The 25552-nt window shown below is 39.1% G+C and overlaps 1 protein-coding gene across 6 annotated transcripts in view; it reads right to left on the bottom strand.

Annotated features, from left to right (window-relative positions):
- The window catches only part of SH2D4A (SH2 domain containing 4A), an 86949-nt gene that overhangs the window by 16045 nt on the left and 45352 nt on the right, over positions 1 to 25552 (bottom strand). For 2 of the 6 annotated variants that reach the window (XM_039461121.2, XM_039461122.2), the window contains exons 5-8: positions 22906 to 22986; positions 17519 to 17630; positions 14606 to 14816; positions 5097 to 5227 (exon numbers count right to left, since the gene is read on the bottom strand). In XM_039461121.2, the coding sequence (XP_039317055.2) occupies positions 5097 to 5227; positions 14606 to 14816; positions 17519 to 17630; positions 22906 to 22986 (535 nt within the window). Of the gene's footprint in view, positions 1 to 5096; positions 5234 to 14605; positions 14817 to 17518; positions 17631 to 22905; positions 22987 to 25552 lie in introns of all 6 variants that reach the window. The other 4 variants (XM_074384027.1, XM_074384028.1, XM_074384025.1 and 1 more) reach the window with 3 other exon arrangements.

Here is a 25552-nt window from a genome sequence, read left to right as displayed (position 1 = left end):
AAATTAGCCAGGCATGGTGGCAAGCACCTATAATCCCAAGCTACTCAGGAAGGCTGAGGCACAAGAATCACTTGAACCTGAAAGGCGGAGGTTGCTGTGAGCCAAGATCGTGCCATTGTACTCTAGCCTAGGTGACAAGAGCAAGACTCTATTTCAGAAAAGAAAAAGGTTAAGGTGGTAAATTTTATATAGTGCGCATGTTTATACAATAAAGTCTCTATGCCTGATGTTATATGCAAAAATAATTTATGGGTGGATTTTGCATGATACAACAAGCAAAAACTATAAAGGAAAAATAGCTAAATTTGATCTCATTGAAATGAAAAACTTCTCTCCCTAAAATGTGTCAAAAGACTTAAAACACAAGTTTCAGACTAAGAGAAGATACATGTAACCCCTATAATTGACAAAGGATCAGTATCCAGAATATATAAAATCCTATAGGTCAATATAAAAAATCAATTCACTAGAAAAATGGTCAAAAGATCTGTACAAGTAATTGCAGAAGACTTACTCATACAGCCAGTAAAATATGAGAAGCTCAATCTCACTATAAATTAGTACAAATTAAAATAAGAAAAAAAAAGATTCCATTGTGTACCCATAGAGTAAGGAAAAATCAAAATCTGGCAATATCAAGAACGGGCAAGTACATAGAGAAACAAATTCTCAAGGAATATATACTGGTATAATCATTTTCATGGGCATTTAGCAACATGCAGTATAATTAAAGATGTACATATCCTACCTCCTAGATATATATTCTGAAGAAATGATCATATATGTTTACACTAAGACATGTTCAAGGGTGTATACCACATCATTTTCTGTAATAGCACAAAAATTATAGCCAATGTAGGAGAAGAGATGAATAATGATACATGCGTGTATTTTATATATGTATAATGAAACATTACATGATAGGTAAAAATGAGTGAGCCTGGCTATATGTATAAAGAAGGACAAATCCCAGTAACAATATTGGGAGAAAGGATTATGTGTAACATGTTGCCATTTAAACATTAAACATAATACTGTATATTTTATTACAATATATATGTTTACAGCATAAAGTATGGATGGAAATCATAGCTTTAGAAGAGCAGTTCACCCTTGGAGAAGGAATCAAGGAAAGGAAATGGGATCAAAAAGAAGAAAGGGGAACCTCAATTCTGTATGGTAAGATAGATAGATAGATAGATAGATAGATAGATAGATAGATAAATAAATAAATCTATTTATTTTTGAAATGGAGTCTTACTCGGCTGCCCAGGCTGGAGTACAGTGGTGCCATCTCAGCTCACTGCCAGCTCTGCCTCCTGGGTTCACGCAATTCCCCTCTCTCCACACCCAGATAATTTTTGCATTTTCAGTAGAGATGGGGTTTTGCCATGTTAGCCAGCTGTTCTCAAACTCCTGACTTCAAGTAATCCACCTGCCTCAGCCTCTCAAAAGTGCTGGGATTACAGGCATGAGTCACCATGCCCACCTTGGCAGGTTTTATTTTTCAAGAAAAACAGATATGAAGTAAATTTGGCTGTTAATATTTATTATATCTGGAGACTAGATATAACATTTGTTATATCATTGTTGTTAAATTTTTCTTGGTACTTTGTGTTTAAAATATTTCAAAAGAAATCCTTTTTTTATGAAGGAAAGGGGAAAAAATTGAAAATTGTATGACTTCTTTCATGCCTGTGGTTTTGAGGATGTCGAAGATGATTCTGTCTGATTTCACTCTGATAACTTAAATCTAGCTTCATAAAGGAGACAATTAACTGCTCATCTGAATGTTGTCTCTTGCAAGCAAGCCAGCACAATCTCACCAAGAAAGTTGCTTCCATGGTTAATTTTATGGGTCAAATTGACTGGGCCATGATCCCAGATATATGGTCAAAAATTATTCTAGATGCTTCTGGGAAGGTTTATTTGGATGATATTTATTTTATTTATTTAGAGATGGAGTCTCGCTTTGTTACCCAGGCCGGAGTGCAATGGCATGATCTCGGCTCACTGTACCCTCTGCCTCAGGCAATTCTCCTGCCTCAGCCTCCATAGTAGCTGGAATTATAAGTGTGCATCACCATACCCAGCTAATTTTTGTATTTTTAGTAGAGATGGGGTTTCACCACATTGGTTAGGCTGACCTCTCCAGCTCCTGACCTCAAGTAATCTGCCCTCCTTGGCCTCCCAAATTGCTGGGATTATAGGTGTGAGCCAACGCAAATGGCCTTGGGTGAGATTTAAATGGGCGGACTTGGAGTAAAGCAGATTACCCTCCATAATGTGTGTGAATTTCGTCCAGTCAGTTGAAGGCCTTACTACAACAAAGGCTGACCTCCCCTAAGCAGGAAGGGATTCTGCCAGCAGGGGACATCTGCATGGGAATGGCCATTCCTCCCTGCACCTCCAGCCTTCCCTTCTATTCTATCAGATTTTGGACTTAACAAGCCTCTATAATCATGTGAGTCAGCTCCTTAAGAAGTCAGCCAAAGGAAGGTGTACAGGAAGAGCAAATGCAAGAGCCCTAAGGTAGGGACAAGTGTGGTGTGTCTGAGGAACAGAAGGGAGGCCTGAAGAGGTGACTAAGACACTGACAGTGGCTTGAGATAGGTCTGGAGCAATAGACTTGCGGAATAATTAAATCAAACTCATGAACACATCCACCACATCAAATACTTAGCATTTCTTTTCCGGTGAGGACATTGGAAAGTTATTCCTTTGGCCCTTTTGAAACATGCGATACTCATGTATGTTTTGAAACATACATGAACCATGCTGTGAAATAGAATGCTGTGCTCTCCTCTCCACTCCCCTAACCCTCCTCGTCCCCTGTGTTCCTTCTTTCCACTGACAGCCCAGCCACCTTCTTCCCAGGCACAGAAGCCAAAATCCAACAGTCTTCAATTCCTTTGCCTTCCGCTCTCTACTCCAATCCTTATCTCAAGCTTAACTGAGAGAAAAAGATGAAAGTACAAAATTTCGTAGGGTGAAAAATTAAGCAACAAAAATAGCATCTTATGAAGGGGAATTCATGGTGGATGTGACAAAGAAAAGATGATAAACCTATAAAGGGTTACCATCCTATCATTTCAGAACAGGTTTCCTGGTGATAAACAATTATATTTCAAAGAGATAAGATGTGATGCATATTCTCTTTATCGTGAAAATGTGAAACTCTATCTTCATGAAACGGAAAATAAAAATGTATACTATGTGACTATGTGTTGCTTATTACATTATAATACAGTGTTTTTATTTTGCTTATGAGTCCAAAAATATGTGCATAAGTGAAAATAAATCAATAATAATTGCACCTCAATAAGTTATTTGGTGTAAAACTCAAGAGTCATATTTTTAACCAAAGTTCCAAATGGATTTTTAGTCTGTTTTCCTAGCTTTCAGCCTTTCAAACAGAAATTCCTGTTAAAGTAGCATGGTTTTTAATAACAATCAACGTTTTCCATTTCTTACTCCCTGCTGCTAAAAAACCTACCATCCTTATAATCAGAGATGACAGCATCTTTTGTCCAAAGACACAGAAACTACAAAGTGGCTGATTTCCTCGGTGCTTATTCTCAAAAGGAAAGTAAGGCATTATCAGACAGCTGAGACAGCCACAGCTAATGCATAATTGGTCGGTGTTCTTTCTGTTCATCTTTGACACTATCATCTCTCTCCCAGTGTCTTAAAGCAGAAAGGAAGGAGGCTTGCGACTTGTCCTGGGGAGGAGAGGGGAATCCTCTGGGATGGACACTTAACAAAGTCTGAATCACCAAAGAACACATACTCCAAGATAAGCCAGACAGTTCTGCTGTAACATTCTGACCCACAGGAGAAGCCTATCACAAAGAACCATTCCTTTTACAAGAGTTTGCCATGCTATGGGTTTGGGAGTTTACCTTTTGTGGGGTGTGTGTGTACACACACAAACACACACACACACACACACATGATTCCCCTACCTCAATCTCTGAAGTACCTGGGACTACAGGTACATGCCACTATGGGTTCAAGCGATTCCCCTGCCTCAGCCTCTGAAGTACCTGAAACTACAGGTGCGTGCTCCTATACCAGGCTAATTTCTTGTATTCTACTAGAGACGGGGTTTCATCATGCTGGCCAGGATGGTCTCGATCCTCTGATGTTGTGATCTGGCCTCCCAAAGTTGCTGGGATTACAGGCATAAGCCACCATGCCTGGCCCTTTTTGAGGTATATTTATGTGTGAGATGGTACTACTTCAAGGAAAAATGCCTTACATATAATTCAAACCAGGACACCCTTAGGACAAACATACTCTGGGAGGGGCTGTACTTTTGTTTGGAAGCACCTTTTGTTGTCCCTATAAGCCAATTAATGCAATTCAACCACAGACCTTATGGAAGTCAACTGAGGCAAGAAGCCACTCACTTTTCTTGAGATCCAAGAAACGGAGGGGTGTGTTAAGTGTCCACTGGGTGGAAGAGGGGCTTGAATCAAGTTTCTTGAATCAAATACAGAAAATGTGTACTAACACCTGCTCTAAATCCAACCACCTATGTTGCACACTCAATGACATGCTGGAAACAAGGGGTCAAAACCACATAAGTTTTCACTGACAAGATCACAAAGCTCAACTCCTTCATTTAATAGACAGGGAAAATGAGGCTTAGATAAATTAGTCTGCTACAGAAAAAACAATCATTTACTCAAGGTTGCTCAGCCAGCATCCTGCCCAGCACATTCCCGCGCTCGTAATCAAGTCTCCCTCGGTGGAAGGAGGATGTGGCCATTTGATAGAAGTCACAATCAAGCACCCTAATGGTAAGTGACCAAGAATACTGCTTTTCCCTCCTACCTGATGTGTTTTATTTGTGGTGACAAATCTGCCCACAGTGCATACAGTGCCCATGAATGCTGACTGCTTTCTAAACAGTCATGAGAATGCAGCTTACTGAGGAATCTTTGAAAAACTGCTTTGTGAAAATAATCTGAAAGACTCTTTTTGGGCAGCACCAATAAATGGAAGCTTTTATCCTGTCTCTCTTCCTGGTGGATTAGCATAGCTTCATCCACCCTGAGACGAAACTCCATTGAAAAAATCTCTGCACTTACCATGGAACCAGGGGGCTATGGTGTCTGAGGTTTTCTGGTAGCCTGCTCGAAGTGGTAGCTGCTCCTCTTTAAACCACCGTATGATATCCTCTTGGGCAGAGCTGGATACCGTCCTCGCCACTCCCTGATTTCTGTTACTTATAAAAATAGTTTTTCAAGTTAGACTTAATTAATTTGAAAATAATGCCCTCAAAAATCATGTATATATTTATATATACACACAAACACATATACAGGCATATATATATATATATATATATATACACACACACGCACACACACACACATATACATGCATGTCTATTGACAGGTGCTTTATATATACAAATATATATACATGTAAATATATACATAAACATATGCATGTGTGTATGCATGTAGACAAAGAATGGGAGGGAGAATACATTTCAAGATCTAATTAAATGACCTCAGCTAACAGGAGGCTGGACCCCTTACACACCACCGTTATACAACTCCTCAAGGGCAGAATAAGAAGGAATATAAATCTGTTACTTGTCCTTCCAGTCTTAAAGGGCTAGTTATGGCAATGAGCCCCTGCTGTGTTAACACACAGATTTAAATTCGTTTTTATAAGAATTGGAAACTCCATTAACTCCGAATTAACATCTCAGAAAATAAGCATTAAAAAGCAAGACAGACTTTTACCCCAGCACATTTTCCTGGAAAGTATGTACTTGCAAACAAAAGAAATCAAATGCAATAAGATAGATTTCTTTGCTAATGTTTGCATTATTTGATTTCCTCTTCTGTTTCCCCTAACTTCCCTGACTTGCTTTCACCTCTTCCACACTTTGAGGACATTTAGTTCTCCTAAAATATGTAAAGAAATACAAAGTAAAAGGAAGAAGAGTATTTGAAGTTTGGTAAGACAAAGATATAGGCAGAAGAATCATTTTGAAAGAGTCAGTAGTAGAACTTAAGTTCTGGGATGTAAGTCAATTTCTACTACAAAGAGTACTTGCAATATAATAAACAGATCTCCAAGCCCTACTCAACAGCCTACTAATTTGGAGCAGAATTCGATTTAAACACAACACCACTACCATTGCAGTCAGAAACTATCCTGTCTATACAGGTATCTGCTGAGACTCAAGCATCTATCTGAGCCAGTGAGATGAGCTCTCCAGCCACCCTCCCAAAGCAGATAGTGAGCAGGTCCAATATCAGCTCCATCCCCTGCCACTGAAGTCAAGGAACTATCCATTCCAGGTAGGGATCCACTAGGAGACACACTTATCTGGGCCATTAAAACAGTCTTCTGTACTGGAGTCCCTGACCAGCTTTCCCACATAACCCCTGTACCCTCCTCCTTCAGTTCTTCCTCGGGTCCATCAGGAAGGGAGAACTGTGTAAATCACAGAGCCCTTGGGAGAGTTGCAGCAAGCCTGGGCTTGGAGCGCCCTCTTGTGCTGAGATGCCTGCTGTGTTCACAGGCCCAGGAAACAACAGTTGGCTTAGAATTTATGGAAGGCACTTTGAAAGACAGGCACAAATAAAGCCAGGCTGTGGAAAGTGGAATAAAAGCTTAATCTTTTACTGTGCAGAAACTGTCACACATCCACAAGCATCAAGATGATTCAGGGAAATATGATCTCACCAAATGTACAAAATAAGATACTAGAGGTCGAAGCCTAAAATGATAAGAGATGCATGATCTCTGAATCAATTCAAAAGAGCTGTTTTAAGGAAGCTCAGTAAACTTTGAGAAAGAGCAGAGAATCAGCTCAAAAATTTATCAGGGAAATTTCACAAAAAGACTGAAGTAATTTAAAAAATCGAATCCTGGAAGTGAAAAATGCAATGAATAAAATGAAAAATACAACTGAGGGTTTCAACAGCACAGTTGATCAAATGGAAGAAAGAATTAGTGAGCCAGAAGATGCACTATTTGAAAACACACAGAGAATAAACAAGAAAATAATGACATGAAGAAAGCTTATGGGGTCTGCAGGACAGTATCAAAAGAGCAAATATTGGAGTTATTAGAGTTAAAGAGGGAATTCAAGAAGACAGAGTGGCTAAAAGCTTATGCAAATAAATAACAGAAAACATTCCAAACCTGGAAAAAAATTAATACCCAAGCATAGGAAGGTCAAAGGTCACCAATCAGATTCAACCTACGTAAGACTACCCCAAGACATATTATAATCAAACCTTCAGAGTTCAAAGATTAAAGAAAGATCCTAAAAGCAGCTAAAGAAGCAAATAACATATAAGACAGATTCAGTACACCTGGCAGCAGACTTCTTAGCAGAAACCTTGCTGCCAGAAGGAAGTGAAACGATACACAATGAGTACTGAAGGAAAAAAAAACCTGCATTGGAAAAAGTATTCCTTCAGAAAAAGAGAGGTGAAGACTGTCACCAACAAAAAGCTGAGGGAATTTACCACTACTAGAGTTGTCCTGTAAGAAAGGCTAAAAAAAAGTTCTTCAAACATAAAAAGGATACTAACATGATTGTCATTCTAATACTATCATCATGATATGTAAACCACTTATATCTTTAGTATTAGGATTAAAAAAGGAACTATCAAAAATAACTGCAATACTTTGTTAAGATAGGTAATATAAAAATGTAAATCATATCAAAAATACAAAATGCGAGGAGAGAATGGAGTTAAAGTGTACAGTTTTTTGTTTCTTCACAAAGTTAAATTTGGAAGTCTCTAAAATAAGTTGTTATAACTATAGAATGTTTTTTCTAAGTCTCACGGTAACCACAAAGCAAAAACCTATAACAGATACACCAAAAATAAAAAGCAAGGAATTAAAACATACTACTAGAGAAAAGTGCTTAACCACAAATAAGACTATAAGAGAAAAAAGGAAGAAAGGATCTACAGGATAACTAGAAAATAAGAAAACAGTAATAATAAGCCCTTACATATCAATAACTACCTTGAATGTAAATGGATAAATTCTCCAATTAAAAGATACAGAGTGGCTAAATAGATAAAAATAAAACAAGACCAAATTATATGTTGCCTCAAAGGGCTAATTTCACCTGTAAGGACATGTATAGACTGAAAGTCAAAGGATGGGGAAAAAATGTTCTCTGCAAATGAAAACAAAAAGACAACAGGAGTAGCTATATTTATATCATATAAAATAGACCTGATGCTGAAAGCTGTAAAAAGAGACAAAGTAGGCCAGTATACAATTATAAAGAGTTCAATACAGCAAGAACAGTTATATATATAAACTCAATTAACACAGAATCACCTAAATTTGGAAAGCAAATATTAATAGACCTCAATCGAGAGAAAGACTGCAATACAACAACAGAGGACTACAACACCCCACTTTCAACAATAAACAGATCATACTGACAAAAAGTCAACAATCAGACCACACTTTAGAAGGAACCTAACAGACAATTATAGACTATTCTACCAACTAGATGCAGAATACACCGTATCTCAACAGCAAATAAAATACTCTCCAGGAATATGTTAGGCCACAAAACAATTCTTAAATTGTTTTAAGTTAAAACATATCAAGAAATCAATAATAGAAGGAAAACTAGAAACTGTACAACTATGTGGAAATTAAACAACATGCTCCTGAACAACCAATGGGTCAATATATTTCAAAAACTAAAAATTTTCTTGAGACAAACGAAATTGAAAACAACATACCAAATCCTACGGGATACAGCAAAAGCAGTTCTAAGAGTGACATTTTTTCCGCAGTTCTAAGAGTGACACTTTTTCCAACACACATATCAAAAAAAATAGATCTCAAATAAGTAATTTTATTGTTGTACCACAAGAACTAGAAAAACAAGAACAAACTTGACCCAACATTTGTTGGAGGAAATATAATAAAGATCAGAGCATAAACAGATAAAATAGAGACTAAAGAACCATATAAAATATGAATAAAATTGTTCATTTAATAAACAAAATTGATGAACATTAAGCTACACAAAGAAAAAAGAGATGATTTATTTCATCTCAAATCAGAGATGAAAAAGGACACATCACAACTGATGGCACAGAAATAAAAAGATCACTAGAGATTATTATGAACAACGATATGCCAACAAAATAGCAAACCTGGAAGTAGATCAATAAATTCCTAGAGACATACAACCTACCAAAATTCTATCATGAAGAAACAGAAAACTTAACAGACTGATTATGACTAAGGAAATTGAATCATTAATAAAGTGTTCTATTAAGAAAAGCCCAGGACCTGATGGATGCACTACCAAATCCTATTAATCATTTAAAGAAATACTAATACCAAGTCTTCTCAAACTATTCCAAAAAAACTGAAGTTGGAGAAACTCCTCCAAACTCATTCTATGAGGTCAGCATTAACTTGATATCAAAACCAAAGACACAACAAAAAAGAAATCTAGAGCCGATATTCATGATGGTGATGAACATAGACACAAAAATCCTCAACAAAATACTAGCAAACCGAATCCAACAACACGTCAAAAACATCATTGGCCACGATCAAGGGAAATTCATCTCAGGGATGCAAATATGGTTCAACATATACATATCAATATGCATGACACATCACATTAACAGAATGGAAGACAAAGACCACAGGATCATCTCAATAGACACAGGTAAAGGGAAAGCATTAGATAAAATGCAATATCCCTTCATGATAAAACTTTAAACACATTAGATATGGAAGGAATGTACCTCAACCTAATAAAGGTCACATATGACAAAATTACAGCTAACGTGCTGAAAGAGGAAAAAATGGAAAGTTTTTCCTTTAAAACTTGGAACAAAACAAGAATGTCCACTTTTATCACTTTTATTCGACATAGTACTGAAAGTCTTAGCCAGAGAAATGAGTCGAGAGAAAGCAATGAAGCACATCCAAATTGGAAAAGAGGAACTCAAATTGTCTCTGTTTGCAGATGACTTGTTCCTACATAAAGAAAACCCTAAAAGCTCCACCGAAAAGCTCTTAGTCCTGATAAAACATTCAGGGAAGTTGTAGGATATAAAATAAACTTACAAAAATCAGGAGCATTTCTATACATCCACAATGGACAAGCAAAAAAAAAAAAAAAGAAAGCAATTTTATTTACAGTTGCAAAATAAAATAAAAACTAGGAATAAATTTAACCAAGGAGGTGAAATGTCTTTACAAGAAAAACTATGAAACACTAATGAAAGGAAAAAGAGAAATTGACATCCCACGTCCATGGATTAGAAAAATTAATATTGTCAAAATGGCTGTACTACTCAAAGAGATCTATAGATTCAAACCAATCCCTATCCAAATACCGTTGATATTTTTCATGAAAATAGAAAAAAACTTTAAAAATTTGTATATGACCACAAAAGACTACTACAAATTGCCAGAGCAATTTGTAGCATAAGGAACAAAGCTGGGAGACATCACACTAAATGACTTTAAAATATATTCCAAGTCTAGTCATCCAAACAACATGGTACTGGCATAAAAATACACACATAAACAAAATAGAGAACCCAAAAATAAATCCACACATTTACAGTCAATTGATTTTCAACAAAAGCTCCAAGAACACATACTGGAGAAACGACGGTCTTCAATAAGTGGCACTGAGAAAACCAGACAGTGAAAGGTAGAAGAATGAAACTACCTACTCCTGCTACGTGGAAAAATCAGCTCAAAATGGATTAAAGACTTGAATGTTCAAGACCATGAAGCTACTAGAAGAAGATACTGGGGAAACACTTCAGGACATCAGTCTAGTTTGTTTGTAGAGATGAGAGTCTCTGTGTTTTCCAGGCTTTTCTGGAACTCCTGGTCTCAAGCAATCCTCCCATCTCGGCCTCCCAAGGTGCTAGGATTAAAGGTGTGAGCCACCATGTGTAGCCTCAGACTTAAAAAAAAAAAAAAAAAAAAAAAAAAAAAAAAAAAAAAACAGCACCTCAAAAGCACAGGCAACCAAAGAAAAATAGACAAATGGATTTTATCAAGCTAAAAAGCTTCTGCCACAGCAAAGGAAACAAGAGTAAAGAGACAAGTTACAGGATGGGAGAAAATATTCATAAATGTATCTGACAAAGCATTAATATTGGAATTCAAACGCAATAGCAAAACAAACCACAAATAATCCAAATAAGAAAAAACTTCAATAGGCATTCCTCAAAAGAAGACAATACGAATGACCAACAGGTATATGAAAAAAATGCTCAATACCACTAATCAGGGAAATGCACATCAAAACCACAATATCACCTCACCCACTTTTGTATTTTTGGTCATTATCTAAAAGGCAAAAACAAAAATAAATGCTGGTGAGGATCCAGAGAAAGGAGAACTCTTATAACCTGTTGGTAGGAATATAAATTAGTATACCATTATAGACAATGGTATGAAGTTTCTCAAAAACTTAAAAATAGAATGAAAGCTCCAACAATCCCAGTACTGGGCATATGTTGAAAGGAAACAAAATCAGTATACCAAAGAGACATTTGCACTCCCACATATACTGCAGCACTATGCACAATAGCCAAGCTATGGAATCAACCTAAGTGTTCAACAATTAACGAATCAAGAAAATGTGGTATATATACACAATGGACTATTATTCAGACATAAAAACAATAACATCCTGTCATTTGCAATAAAAAAAAAAATCGTTGGTGAGAATCTGGAAAAAGGACAACTCTCATAGCCTGTTAGGAGGAATATAAATTTGTTTATCATTATAGACAAGGGTATAAAGTTTCTCAAAACAATTAAAAAGAGAACAAAAGATCCATAAAAAGAACAATATCCTGTCATTTGCACAAAATGGATGAACCTAGAGGACCTTATGTTAAGTGAAATAAGCTAAGCACAGAAGGACAAATACTGCATGACCTCACTCATACGTGGAATCAAAGTTGATCTTACACACGAGTAGAACAGTGGTTAGCAGGGGCTACAGAGAGCAGTGGGGACGGTAAACGGGAGAGGTTGGTCAACTGGCACAAAGTTACAGTGAGACAGGAGAAATAAGTTCTGCTGCTCTACTGCACAGCAGGATGACCACAGCAGTAATGCACTGCATAGGTAAAAACAGCCAAAAGATAGGATTTGAATGTTCTCACCACAAATAAATTAGTGTTTGATGTAATGGATATGGGAAGTATCCCGACTTGATCATCACACAATGTATGTATCAAAACATCACACTGTATCCCATAACTATATACAATTAGTGTGTCAATTAAAAACAAAATACAGTTTATGAAAAACAACCACCACAATAAAGTTTGGGTGAACTACTGGAATTTCTTGTAATGAATAAAGTTATTGTTATGCTTTTTATAACATGCACTTCTGAGTTACATGTGACATGTCAGTTATACATGTATAGATGTACATATGCATATATGTGTATATATCTTCAGAGACTTTTGGAGAAAATATTCTATGATATTTGACTTCCCTGGGAGGCAGACAGTGCACACACCAAGTTATATTATAAATTGTCTTACTAGCTTCCTAATTAGGCTCTTTTTTGTAAAGACCTTGGAGATTAAGCAAAACTCCTCAGACACTGGAGGAATCAGTCTTTTTTCCTGGGGCGGCTTCAAGGTGACCTCTACCATCCCTGTGTCAAGTCCCAGCCCTAAAACCATCCAGTCTGACTCACAAGCAGCACTTTATAAAGCATCTTAAGTTGGAAAGGATGAGCTGAGTACAGCTGAAAACAAGAATTGCCCTTTTTTATAGAGCATTTTCATTGCTGTCTATCAAATACATTGCGCTTTAAGAATGCTGTGGGAAAGGGATATCTACAAGTCATGTTTCCATGCTCCCCTTGGAAGAGACAGAGAACAGGAGTTAGCTGCAAAAACATCCCTGCTGCAGCTCTGCTGCCAGACTGAGAGGGCGACCGGCACCTTTACCACTTGTTCACACAATTAAAGGGACTCCTATTTCCTGACTGCATTTCTTACTTAGCTGTCGATAAGAAAAGAATCATTCCCCAAACAATCACTTTGTAGATCATGGTCTTTAATTATTTCTGCTTACTCCGCTGAACAGTTCCATATTGGTCCCCACTTCCCAAAATGGAACCTTCCAGTGAATTAAGTAGAAATCATCATAGCAAAGAAAAAGGTCCGCCTTTGTGTTTCCCCTGAGGTCATCATTCCAGTTTAAAGAAAACCTTGAAGAAACTAATGACTCCAAGCAGAGGGAGATTATTTTTATTTTTCCATAATCTTAGCAGAGAAATAATTCTAGCTTTTTCAGTTTTTATTTCAGAAGGCAAGGCTTCAGACAGTTCTGTTTCTATCAATATTTGATTTTAATACTTCTTTCTAAATACTAAGATGTTAAAATAAGATCAATAACTAGAAAAAAAAATTTATAATCAGCAAACGTAAGGGATGGGGGTTTCTGTAATAGCATCACTGTTCTATTCTGCAGTTTTTCCAGAACAAATGGTTCTTCCTAATTCTTCCACAGCCTAAGTGACAATGGTATCACCACCACCAAATAGACAATTAAAAAAAAAAAAGGAGCCTTTCCAAATTCTTAAAAGATAAACTTGGCTATTGTGGGAAGTGGAAAAGTCCCTCTTGAAAGTTTCCTTTCTTGTTAAAGAATAAATTTGCTAATAACTCTTTGTTAAGCCCTATCCTATGTAGCTGTTAGACATGCTTATAGGCATGTAGTATATTCTTTGTCCTTGTACTTTAAGATATCTGTGCTGGATCTGCTTGCAGGCATGTTCCAGCTGGTAGCCTATGCCCCTTACCTGTTTAAAAAAGTTTTCAGTTATTAGCCAATCCGGTTTTAGTTTAGATTGTGAAGTCTGGCTCCAACCAAGAGAGATCAGACACAGCAGTAAGGACAACCACAAATGACTAAGAGATAAATATGTCTGCTTTCTTTTGTTCATTGTACTCTCGTGGCAAGGCTAGTGAGGGTACCTTTCTGCAGCACAGGAAATAAAAAAGTAAAAATTGCTTTGCTGACAGATCCATTGTCTCAGTGCTAATTTTTCTTTGCAGCACTGAGCATCTGCTTCCAAAGGCTATGTAAATGAGAATTACATCAAACCTTTAATCCTTGGCAGTGAAAATGTAGTCTTACTGATGACATGAAATTCAGCAAGCCTTTGGGTTCCGACTTTGACTGTCATTGCCTAAGGGTGACCTTGGGCATCAGTGAAATCCCCTTGCTTCCTCTTCTCCCCTCCCTGGCTCGCCAGCTGCCTCTGGGTGGAAAAGGGGAGAGTGGGGTAGGGACACAGGAAGTTCTCTAACTCCATGCACGGCTTTACTATTTCACTGGGTATACTAAATACAACACCTATGGATGTTTGACAGCTAAGAAGGGGAGGAGTGCCCGACCAGATAACCCAGGAAGAAGGCTTAGACGTCAGCCTGCGCTTACACAGGCTGCCAGTTGACCTTCCACACCCCATGGCAGCTCATACAATTCACCTTTAATTTCAACGCTTATTCAAAGCCCATTGCAATGCTTAGGCCTAAAACCATCTATCTGTTTGGCTTCTTACCTAAGGGGTGTTGGAGGATATGCTCCTGGGTTTAGGAACTGAGGCTTGGGCGGAAGGGGAGGTCTTTTTGGTTTCTGCGGAGCGTGCAGGGGGCTTTGCAACCTCTCGCCGCCTCGTCCCTTCTGGGCCCCGAGGGATAACCTCTTGTAGTCTTCTCGTGCTTGTTTAGCCAGAGAGCGCCTCTTCTCATCAGCTGCTTTGGATTTTCGCACTAGAAAAACAACAGGGTTGGAGAACATCCTCATCAGCCCCCAGAGCAGGTGAGAAGGCTCAGCATTGCACAACAGGCAGCAGCACGGGTTCCCAGCAGTTTGTGATCTGCTTCTAATAAGGAACACTCATTATCAACACCTATGATCCAGGTCATTAGGACTTGCCCAGCGTTCGCTGCAGGATTCCTCTCTTCATATGGGAGTTTGGGGATTTTCTGAAAGGGAGAGGAAAGGAAGAGAAGGAAGAAGGAATGAGAGAGAAGTATCAAAAGTGTGCAAGAATTTCCTGCAGTTGATAAGAGCAAGTGAGGAGTCCCTGCCTGAGCAAGGGTTCAAAGTGGCAGGGGTGCTGAGTAATAAGAGGCAATTGTCACATCCTGCATAGACTCACGTTCACGTGCAGTGTGCCTGACTCGCTAGCAAAGATCAGGACTATTCAGTGGCATGGGGCTATGCATAGGGTGAAGGAGCAGGAAGTGGGACAGAAAGAATGAGCCCAACAGACAAAAATTAAAGAGATGCTTAACCACAGATAATTGTAGAACACATTAGAACACGAAGAAGTACCCCAAGCCTGCCTTTTAATATTATAGTCTCTCATCACTTAATGACAGGAACGTGTTCTGAGAAATGCATCATGAGGCGAATGTAACCCAATAGTGTTTGCATATCTAAACACCCCTAACACAAGGCTGGGCACAGTGGCTCATGCCTGTAATCCCAGCACTTTGGGAAGTCAAGGCACACGGATCACTGGAGTTTGAGACCAGCCTGGCCAACATGGCAAAACCCTGGCTGTACTAAAAATACAAAAAGTTAGCAGGGCATGGTAGCGGCCGCCTCTAATTCCAGCTACTCAGGAGGCTGAGGCAGGAGAATCTCTTGAAACCAGGAGACAGAGGTTGCAGTGAGCCGAGATCACGCCATTGCACTCCAGCCTGAGCAACAAGAGCAGAAACTCCATTTCAAAAAATAAAAAATTTTAAAAAAACTACCCCCAATATAGCAAAGGTATAGTAAAAATACAGTATAGAGGACAAAAAAAACGGTGCATCTATATAGGGGACTTACCAGGACTGGAAGGTGCTCTGGGTTGAGTCAGTGAGTGAGTGTTCAATGAATGCTAAGGCCTAGGACATTACTACACACTAATGTAGACTTTGTAAACACTTTATACTTAGCCTATACTACACTTATAAAATGTATTTTAAATGTCTATTTAAAAAATGTATGCAACCTATTATTTTGTGTCTTTTTTTTTTTTTTTTTTTGAGATTGAATCTTGATCTGTTGCCCAAGCCAAAGCACAGTAGTATGATCTCAGTTCACTGCAACCTCTACCTCCCAGGTTCAAGCAATTTTCCTGCCTCAGCCTCCTGAGTAGCTCGGACTACAGGTGTGCTCCACCACACCCAGCTAATTTTTGTATTTTTAGTAGAGATGGGGCTTCACCACGTTGGCTAGGCTGGTCTGGAACTTGTGACCTCAAGTGATCCACCCAGCTTGGCCTCCCAAAAGGCTGAGAATATAGGAGTGAGCCACTGCACCCAGCCTAAAAAATATATACAACCCATCGTTGGCCAAAACATCATTATACAGCACATGACTACTTTGTAAAACAGTTTTTTTGTTGTTGTTGTAGCAATGAGACTCTAATGCAGAATGAAAAAGTAATTTTTATTGAGTATATTTACACTTCAGGCATTATTGGTCAAATCCTGTTATGTTTGACTTCAAAGAGATACCCAAAATATTCCCCTTTACTAGGATTTCACTGCATAGTACAAAGAGACCACTGGATCTTGCAAATATTTTTATTTCACAGACGTTGTCATTCAAATAGCATTGCCTGTAATGGGATTGCAGATCAATTTAGTATTGCAACATCCTGCAAATACAGCCACACCTGCGCTCTTCCTCAAGCTGCCCCAGGATGATCTAGTCTAGCAGTTCAGACTTCTCTGAGTCACACTGAAACACTACTTCTTTCTCAAACCTAATTCTAGCATTCTGGAGCATCCTCTGCTCTGCCATGGGCTGCTGCTTCTCCTGTAAGTTTTCTCACTGGCTCTGCTAACTCAAAAAGGAGTCAAGGCTGGATCACAGGCAGGAGCAGGATGCTAACACATCTGGCCTGGTATTCCTGTCTGCTTCCTATTACAAAGTTAAAATGTATTCACTATCAAAAATTTAGGGGAAAAATCCAAACACAATATTAAATTATAAGAAAAACTTTCAGATAAATAATCTTGAATCTTGCCTCTCCAAGAAAACTAATGTTTAGATGTTATTATAATAACCTTCCAATTCTCTTCCTTCAGATACTTAGGCATTTCTAAATAGCCGAGATTTTCATCCTATTTCATGGTGTTTTTTCTTCTCCAAGAGAATGAAATGTAAACACACACAGTCTAAGATCATTAAATGCTCTTCCAAAACATATTTTCCATAGCTATACATCATGCTATTTGAAAAATTACATCATACTTTTGATGATACAGAAATGAATGGAGAACCAGTCTGCTGTTGAAAAGTAGCTTGTAAGCATATGAGTAATAAGTCAGTAATAACATTTGAGTGGTATCTTACTGTGGGTATCCCTCAACAACCCACACTAAGTGCTTTCTAGATTGATCACATTGTTAAGTGAGAGAATCAGCTGAGAGCCTGGAAGTTGCTACAGAGACCTCTGGGTACTCACGAGATGCCTGCCATTCGGAGTCGTCTTTCCAGCTCTTACAAATCTGCTTCGTTCTCTCTTCGTCTATTTCATTTATTGCTTCATCTTGTTTTTTCTTCATGGATTCTTTCTTCTGTTTAAAACAAACAAACAAAACAAAAGAAAAAAAAAAACAGAAACAAACCTTGGTGATGAAATCCAGCAGTTTTATGAAGGACGGGGGTGCCCAGCACACCTGATTTCTATTTAACTCTCTGGCCCACTAGGGAGGATTAAGTGTGGACTTCAGAGTCAGTAAGACCTGAAGCTGGAGTGAACGCTGCTAGCTAGCTGTGTAACTCGAGGGCTGACAACTGAACCTCTCTCAGGCTGTTTCCCCATGAGTAAGATGAGAAAAAAAAATTCATAGGGCTATATTGAGGATTACATAACTTGAGAAGTGCCTGGCACAGCGTGTAACATGTGGAAGAAAAAATATTATTTTTCCTCAGATACAGTACTTAGCTGCTTCAAATTGACTCCCTGAAGAAGGATATAAGTACACTATTTCACAGAACCAGCATCAACCTGCCTTATAGCAGCTGACAGGCTCCACAGAAGAAATGCACATTCCCAGAGCAATCTCAGCTGCATCTCTCCCTGCCCTGGAATCATGTGCCCGAAAATGTGGTACATACTACATGATTTGAGGTGGTTCAAAAGAAATACGGCTTTTTTGTTTGTTTGTTTTGTTTTTTTTTTAAGACAGAATCTCACTCCATCTCCCAGGCTGGAGTGCAGTGGCACGTTCTCGGCTTACTGCAACCTCCACCTCCCAGGTTCAAGCAATTTTCCTGCCTCAACCTCCTGAGTAGCTGGTATTACAAGCCCACACCACCACACTTGGCTAATTTTTGTATTTTTTGAAGAGATGGGGTTTCACCATGTTGGCCAGGCTAGTCTGGAACTCCTGACTTCAAGTGATCCACTGCCTCAGACTCCCAAAGTGCTGGGATTACAGGTGTGAGCCACCACACCTGGCCAGAATATGTAATTTTTGTTTTAAAAAAAAAAAGAAAAATAGTTTTTTAAAGCCTCTTTTGAAAAGGGAAAATATTTTTTTTTTGTTTCCTCTATTTATTTATCTCATCATCGTTTAAACTTTGGGGACATAAATAATTACACTATATTTTTGTTAAAAACAAAGTTAATATAATATCTGCAAAAATCATGGCAGTTTTAACACTGCTCTTCTCATATTCTAATATCTAATTTTTGGATCTCTCTCTCTCTTTTTTTATTGCATTTTAGGTTTGGGGGTACATGTGAAGAACATGCAAGATTGTTGCATAGGTACCCACATGGCAGTGTGGTTTGCTGTCTTCTGTCCCCTCACCTGTTTCTGTCATTTCTCCCCATGCTATCTCTTCCCACCTCCCCATCCCCCCGTCCCTCCCCCATTTCCCCCCAACGGACCCCACTGTGTAATGTTCCCCTCCCTGTGTCCATGTGTTCTCATTGCAGAAAGCAGAAACTGGACCCCTTCCTGACACCTTACACCAAAATTAACTCCAGATGGATTAAAGACTTAAACATCAGACTTAACACCATAAAAACACTAGAAGAAAATCTAGGCAAAACCATTCAGGACATAGGTGTAGGCAAGGACTTCATGACCAAAACGCCAAAAGCAATGGCAACAAAAGCCAAAATAGACAAATGGGACCTAATCAAACTCCACAGCTTCTGCACGGCAAAAGAAACAGTCAGTAGAGTGAATCGGCAACCAACAGAATGGGAAAAAATTTTTGCAGTCTACCCATCTGACAAGGGGCTGATATCCAGAATTTACAAAGAACTAAAGCAGATCTACAAGAAAAAAACAAACAAGCCCATTCAAAAATGGGCGAAGGATATGAACAGATACTTTACAAAAGAAGACATACAGGAGGCCAACAAACATATGAAAAAATGCTCATCATCACTGGTCATCAGAGAAATGCAAATCAAAACCACATTGAGATACCATCTCACACCAGTTAGAATGGCGATCATTAAAAAATCGGGAAACAACAGATGCTGGAGAGGATGTGGAGAAATAGGAACACTTTTACACTGTTGGTGGGAATGTAAATTAATTCAACCTTTGTGGAAGACAGTGTGGCGATTCCTCAAGGACCTAAAAATAGAAATCCCATTTGACCCAGCAATCCCATTACTGGGTATATATCCAAAGGATTATATATCATTCTACTATAAGGACACGTGCACACGAATGTTCATTGCAGCACTGTTTACAATAGCGAAGACCTGGAACCAACCCAAATGCCCAATGATGATAGACTGGATAGGGAAAATGTGGTACATATACACCATGGAATATTACGCAGCCATCAAAAACGATGAGTTCACGTCCTTTGTACGGACATGGATGAACCTGGAAACCATCATTCTCAGCAAACTGACACAAGAGCAGAAAATCAAACACCGTATATTCTCACTCATAGGAGAAGGGAAAATATTTAAAAAAGAATTGTGACTATTCCTTTAGAAGGAGAATTCGGTTTTTTGAAAAATTCTGGTAGAATTCCACATAACAAAACTTACCACCTTAACCATTTTTAAGTATACTATTTTCTGGCATGGGAAATCATTTTAAACTAAACAGAAATGAACAAACCGAATCACTTAGACCTGAAAGGTACTTTATTTGGAAATAACCTTCTGAGTGCTCACAAGAAGACTGAATTCACAATGCAGTGAACTAATAAGAAGCCTTAGTTAGCTAAGTAATAAAACAAACTGAAAGGGCCAGGAAGGGCTGCTGGGCTCCCCCTCTCTATTACAAGTGCTTTTTGTCTTTTGTCCTTTCCTATAGAAATAGAAAGACTTCCTTGCTGTTAAGTTATGTAACCACAACTTAAAAATATAAACCATAATATTATGGAACTTGTGGGCAGTCATAATTCACAGTCCACTTAATAATCATTCATAAATTGTGCTTCACTGTAGATGTAACTAAATTTTTGTGCATTTACTGTTTGCATTTTTTTCCTTACGTTGTTTTCCTGCCTACAGCTAAGCTCCTTTTGTTTGCCCTCATTTTCAAATCCAAAGGACAGCTTTGATGTTTGAAAAGACTGTTAAAATTTGCCATCCTTTGATTGAAGCTGTTTGCAAGCCCAAGATACATAAACGTGCTGCTAGCAATTTCTAAGCTTAAACAGAAAAAACTTAAAAGTGGAGCTTTGTTCATCCTTCCACATGCATACGTGTTTATTTTTAAATGATTAGGAAACATAATGAAAACATCAAAAACTATGATCATCACGGATATTGTTGCTGGGGATAAGCAAGAAGTTTAGAACATGAGTCTACTTAAGAAAAAATCGTAACAGATGTAGTATTTTGTTGATGATATTCAAATATCTAAGAGTGCTATATTTGATAAATCTACTCCTTTAATCTACAAGTAATTATGTACAGGCACAGTGAAAAAGAAGAAAAATTAATGAGTTTCATAGAGTAATAGCAGATGAGATCGGTCCTGACCACCATGTTTATTCAAGAAAGCTAAAAAACTTAAGGAACTTGTCCTGAGTCTCTCAAAGAATTTTACTTTCAGCAAAATCTGTAATGGTTTACTTTCTCTATTCAGAAGACCATCATTTCCTCTTCAGCAGTGTTTTGCTAGAAGCATGTTGATCCAGGACTCAGGACTGTGAGCCAGGCATTGGGAAATCCAGGTGAAGGCTTGGAGTGGAGGGGCAGAGGGGCCGAGGCTGGACACTAGTCCACATGCCCAGGGTGAAAGGTATGGAGACCCAGATGTGTGATGCGAGCTGTGAAAATGTGCTCAGCTAACAGGACCAGAAAACAAGGCCATGCTGGGCCCATATAGAAAGCTTCTAGATCCATACAGAAAGCTGCTGGACTCATACAGAAAGCCTCTTTTCCAGCCTGTTGATGGAAGCCCTTAGAGTGCCCCTCCACCAATTCCTTCATTAGAGCCTCACAACCTCCCCCAAAGCAGAATGCCTCTGTTTTATCATCTTTGTTCTACAGAGAAGCTTAGCAAGGTGGCTCATTCATTCTCTCGAAATATCAGCCTTTCCCTGCCCATGCCATGGGAGGTCCTGCCTGTGTCTTTGACTTGCTGTTCCCTCTGCCTGGAACAGACATCCACATGGCTGAGACATCCACATCACTCCTTCCCTCATTCCTTCAGGCCTCTGCTCCAACGCTGCCTTCTCCGAGTGGCCTTCTCTGACCACATGTCCCATGCCAGTTCCCATCCTCCCAGCATCCCTCAGTTCCCTCATACTGCTTTACTTTCATCTCCAGAGCTTATGATCACCTGTTCTCATAGATATGTCATCATCTCTGTCTCCCATGAAGAATATAAGCTCCCTAAGGATGGGAATTTTAATCAATTTTTTTCATAAACTGTGTCTCCAACTCCCATAACAGTGCCTAGCATGTAGTAGACACTCAATAAATGTTGTGGGGATGAATATATGATCCTTTGAATTCCTCGGCCCACACCATTTAAAATGGCATAGTGAGATCTAAGCAGAATTAATGAAAATGTCCTTTAAATCTCCTATTGCTACTGTATTAGAAAGAAGCATGTATTATGTCAGCAATATGCATACAGGACTACAGTTCCACAACTTCATCCTGATTTCTTGAAGCCTCAAAAAGGACCTATGTCCCTGCAGAGGAGTCATGGAATCCATGACATGGTCCACAGGAACACAGGTCCCCAGGCAAAGCTCCACCACAGCCCAGTCTCAGGAACTATCTCTTCACAGGCTCACATCTTATGCTGCTTTTTCAGACTCTCTGTAGGCCAAATCCTACTACACCTTCCAAGTGCCAGTTTATATGCCTCATTTATTTTGAGCAATTTATGACATGATAGCAAGCTCGCACAATAGAGGAAGCAGGGCTTGGCCTGGAAAAAGAATGTCACATCTTGACAGATGTGAGAAGGCCTAAGTGCCAGAAGGGGTTCTAGGCATGGTGGATGTGAGGGACACAGCAGCTGCTCACCCTCAACGGACAGGTTCAAAAACAATGAGCACAGAAGTAATTCGATCTGAATTCACTCTTTCTGCCAAGTTTAATGCTCCATTTATCACTGTCTGAAATCAGTCTTCCCTCCATATCTACAACAGCCTGGGAGGCTGCCTCTGTGTTAGATCTTCTGGGAGTTTAGCTGACACATCTTGGCATCTGTTCTTTCCATGACATTCAAGATTTTCCGAACTCCAGATAAATGGGTAAAGACGAACAACAAAGCAGAACAGATTTCCTGTTCTGCTGCTTAATTTCACTTCTGCATAAGATTCATTAACTAATCTGTGAAACATTAGTAGAAATGCCTAGGTACGCAGCCCCCGCAGGACAGAAGGGAAGTCTTTTACCTGGTAAAATCCATATGCCTTCATACGGTTGATTGAATCTGCCAACATTTGTTGAATATTTCTTGATGAACTGGAGGGTGACTAAAAATTAAACGAAACACATTTATGGCATTTGCGCTGCAGAGAAGTTTCATATGATAATCTTTTCATGTTTCCCTGATTTCAGCATTCCCTAATGCTGTCCCCACCCCCATAGCTTGATCACCCAAGGCTCCCACTGGCACCTGAGTTCCGGGGCCGATCCTGACTACAGCAACAGGCATGTGAATCCTCACTAACCCCACTCAGTAGGGCTTAGAAAGGATTGTTGGCCAAGAGCCAGGAGCTGGTAGTTCGGTGTGGCTTGCTCCCACCTAGTTGACCCTGGAGAGTCCTGGGATCACTTCTAGACATCAACATTACCCCCTATTCAAATTCCCTTCTTGCTTAATCTCTGCATTCCCTACTTTAGTGCAGGCCACAGAAATGCCTTAGTCTCCAGATTTAACTATATGACGCCTTGCTGACATGCCTGGAGCACCAGTTTGGTGCCTGGGAGCCCTGCTCAGCTTCCCTGCCTGGCACACTTCTCTCTTCCTGCCCTTATCTCCCAGCATCTATGTTTCTTATGCTCTACATAGATTTTCCATGAGGCATCTTTCCCAGGGAGGTTCCCAGATTCATCGCCTAGATTCCCTGGTGTCATTCCTGTCTGCCACAGGCCAACCCTCTGGCATTGCAAATATGTCAGCAAATCACAATGGTTGCTTCTTAAGACACAGGCCCCCATCAGTCCCTGGCTGGAGTGCAGAGCCTAAGCTGAGTCCCAACATGGGTAGTCACATGCCCTGAGTAGCCAGAGGATATACCTACCCACAGCTCACATTACCACAATGTATTTACCTTATGTCATTTTGGCATAGATTGGAAATTATCAGCAAAATTTCAGCAAAAGTTTGGTGCCACCATTCAGAAGGAGCACAGAGGATCGTTACTATGCCATGTAATAAACCAGTGGCTTTCTCAATTATGCTCTTTTATCACAGTAGCTGGCACAAGGTTATGCCACTATACTGCATTTCCCAGATGCCCTAGCAGTTATCTCAACATAATGCAGGTGACAACTGGCATTTGCCATTTCTCCCCAGACTCACTTAAAACCTCCTTCACACACTTCTCCAGGCCACTTCTATCTTCCTTTGTGCTGGAATGGTGACAGCAATAGTGCTACTACTAATGAAAGCAGAGCCACCAAAAGCCTAAGTCCCTGAATGACTGTGTGGAGCAGAGCCCTCCTGAACCAGAACACTTATTCTGGACTGCCATGAGACAAATAAATGAACTTCTATTGTATTTTTGTTCATGGCATTTGGAGTCTATTTGTTTCAAAAGTTTAGCCTATCAGTTGCTGGTGGCATGTTTCAAACTCTCTGCTGAGGTTTTATAATTAATCATAGGCGGTGAGCTTAATGCTAATTCCACTAATGACCGCTAATGAATATTGAAGGCCTATTATGACCCACACCATGTTAGTATCTCTGTAAGTATTATTTTTACTCCACACAACATCTCTGATGGATGGGCAACATAATGCCCAATTTTCAAATGACGAAACCAAATCTCCAACGAGTTGTCTAGCTTGTTCAGGACCAGACAGCTGGTTTGTGCCAGAATTTATGCTTTTTCCACTATGTTGACATTGCAGTGATAAGAAAATGAGAGGTAGGTCAACAGATTGCTTACACTTAGTACTTGGCAAACTAATGAATCCTGTAGGTTTCACAACTGCTACTTACCATATTCTCATTTTTTCTCTTTTTAATATTATAAAAGGCTGCTTTGCTGCTCTGCATTTAAAATTAGAACACTAACCAGTTCCTCTGTTTGTGGACAGGGTAGAACTGTTCCCACAGGTTTCATATAAGTGTGTCTGCTCAAAAGTCCAAGATGACTTTGAAAGTCTCTGAGTGTATTTCCACCACCAAAAATGAGAGCTTTAAAAACAGGCCCACTCTCCATTTGTTTGATGATATAAGATCTTTTGGGCATCATTTTGCAAAAAGGATCCATGTCTTATATTTGAAAATTAGGAGGCAGGTAATCCTTCTTTCTTAATACTCCCTCAGATACTGAGTTTCAAATATGCTATACTTATCACTTGGCAAACTAATGAATCCTGTAGGTTTCACAAGTGCTACTTATCATATTCTCATTTTAATATCATAAAAGGATACTTCACTGCTCTACATCTAAATAGAACAGATGCAGAGCAGCTAGTCCAGAATCAGGCAGATCTGGATCTGTGAAACTGGAGTTCTGGACCAAGGTTTTATGAAGAACACTTTTGCTGTTCTTAGTCATTGAGCTGTTAAACACACTCTTAGTTGTTTCCTGAATTAGCATAAGGCTAACAGGCATCTGATGGTTATCCTCTAATCCATGTATTCAAAAGTGTTGTCTATTTTGTCAGTTTCCCCTCAGTCTCTCTTGCCAGTTACTGTTATCCGCATGTGTACAATGCGTTAAACATTGCATGAACATACACCATCCCTCAGTTATTCCTTCAACCGAACAGTGAACAATGTTTCTTCACCACTTGCTTTCTTTAAATTATGTTACATTTTTTTCTATCATCATTGTATGCCTTTTCTGAAAGTACTAGTAAGAA

This window comes from Saimiri boliviensis, chromosome 13 (genome assembly GCF_048565385.1).
Source record: "Saimiri boliviensis isolate mSaiBol1 chromosome 13, mSaiBol1.pri, whole genome shotgun sequence".
Classification (NCBI taxonomy): domain Eukaryota; kingdom Metazoa; phylum Chordata; class Mammalia; order Primates; family Cebidae; genus Saimiri; species Saimiri boliviensis.
This window is presented reverse-complemented; position numbering and strand designations above follow the sequence as displayed.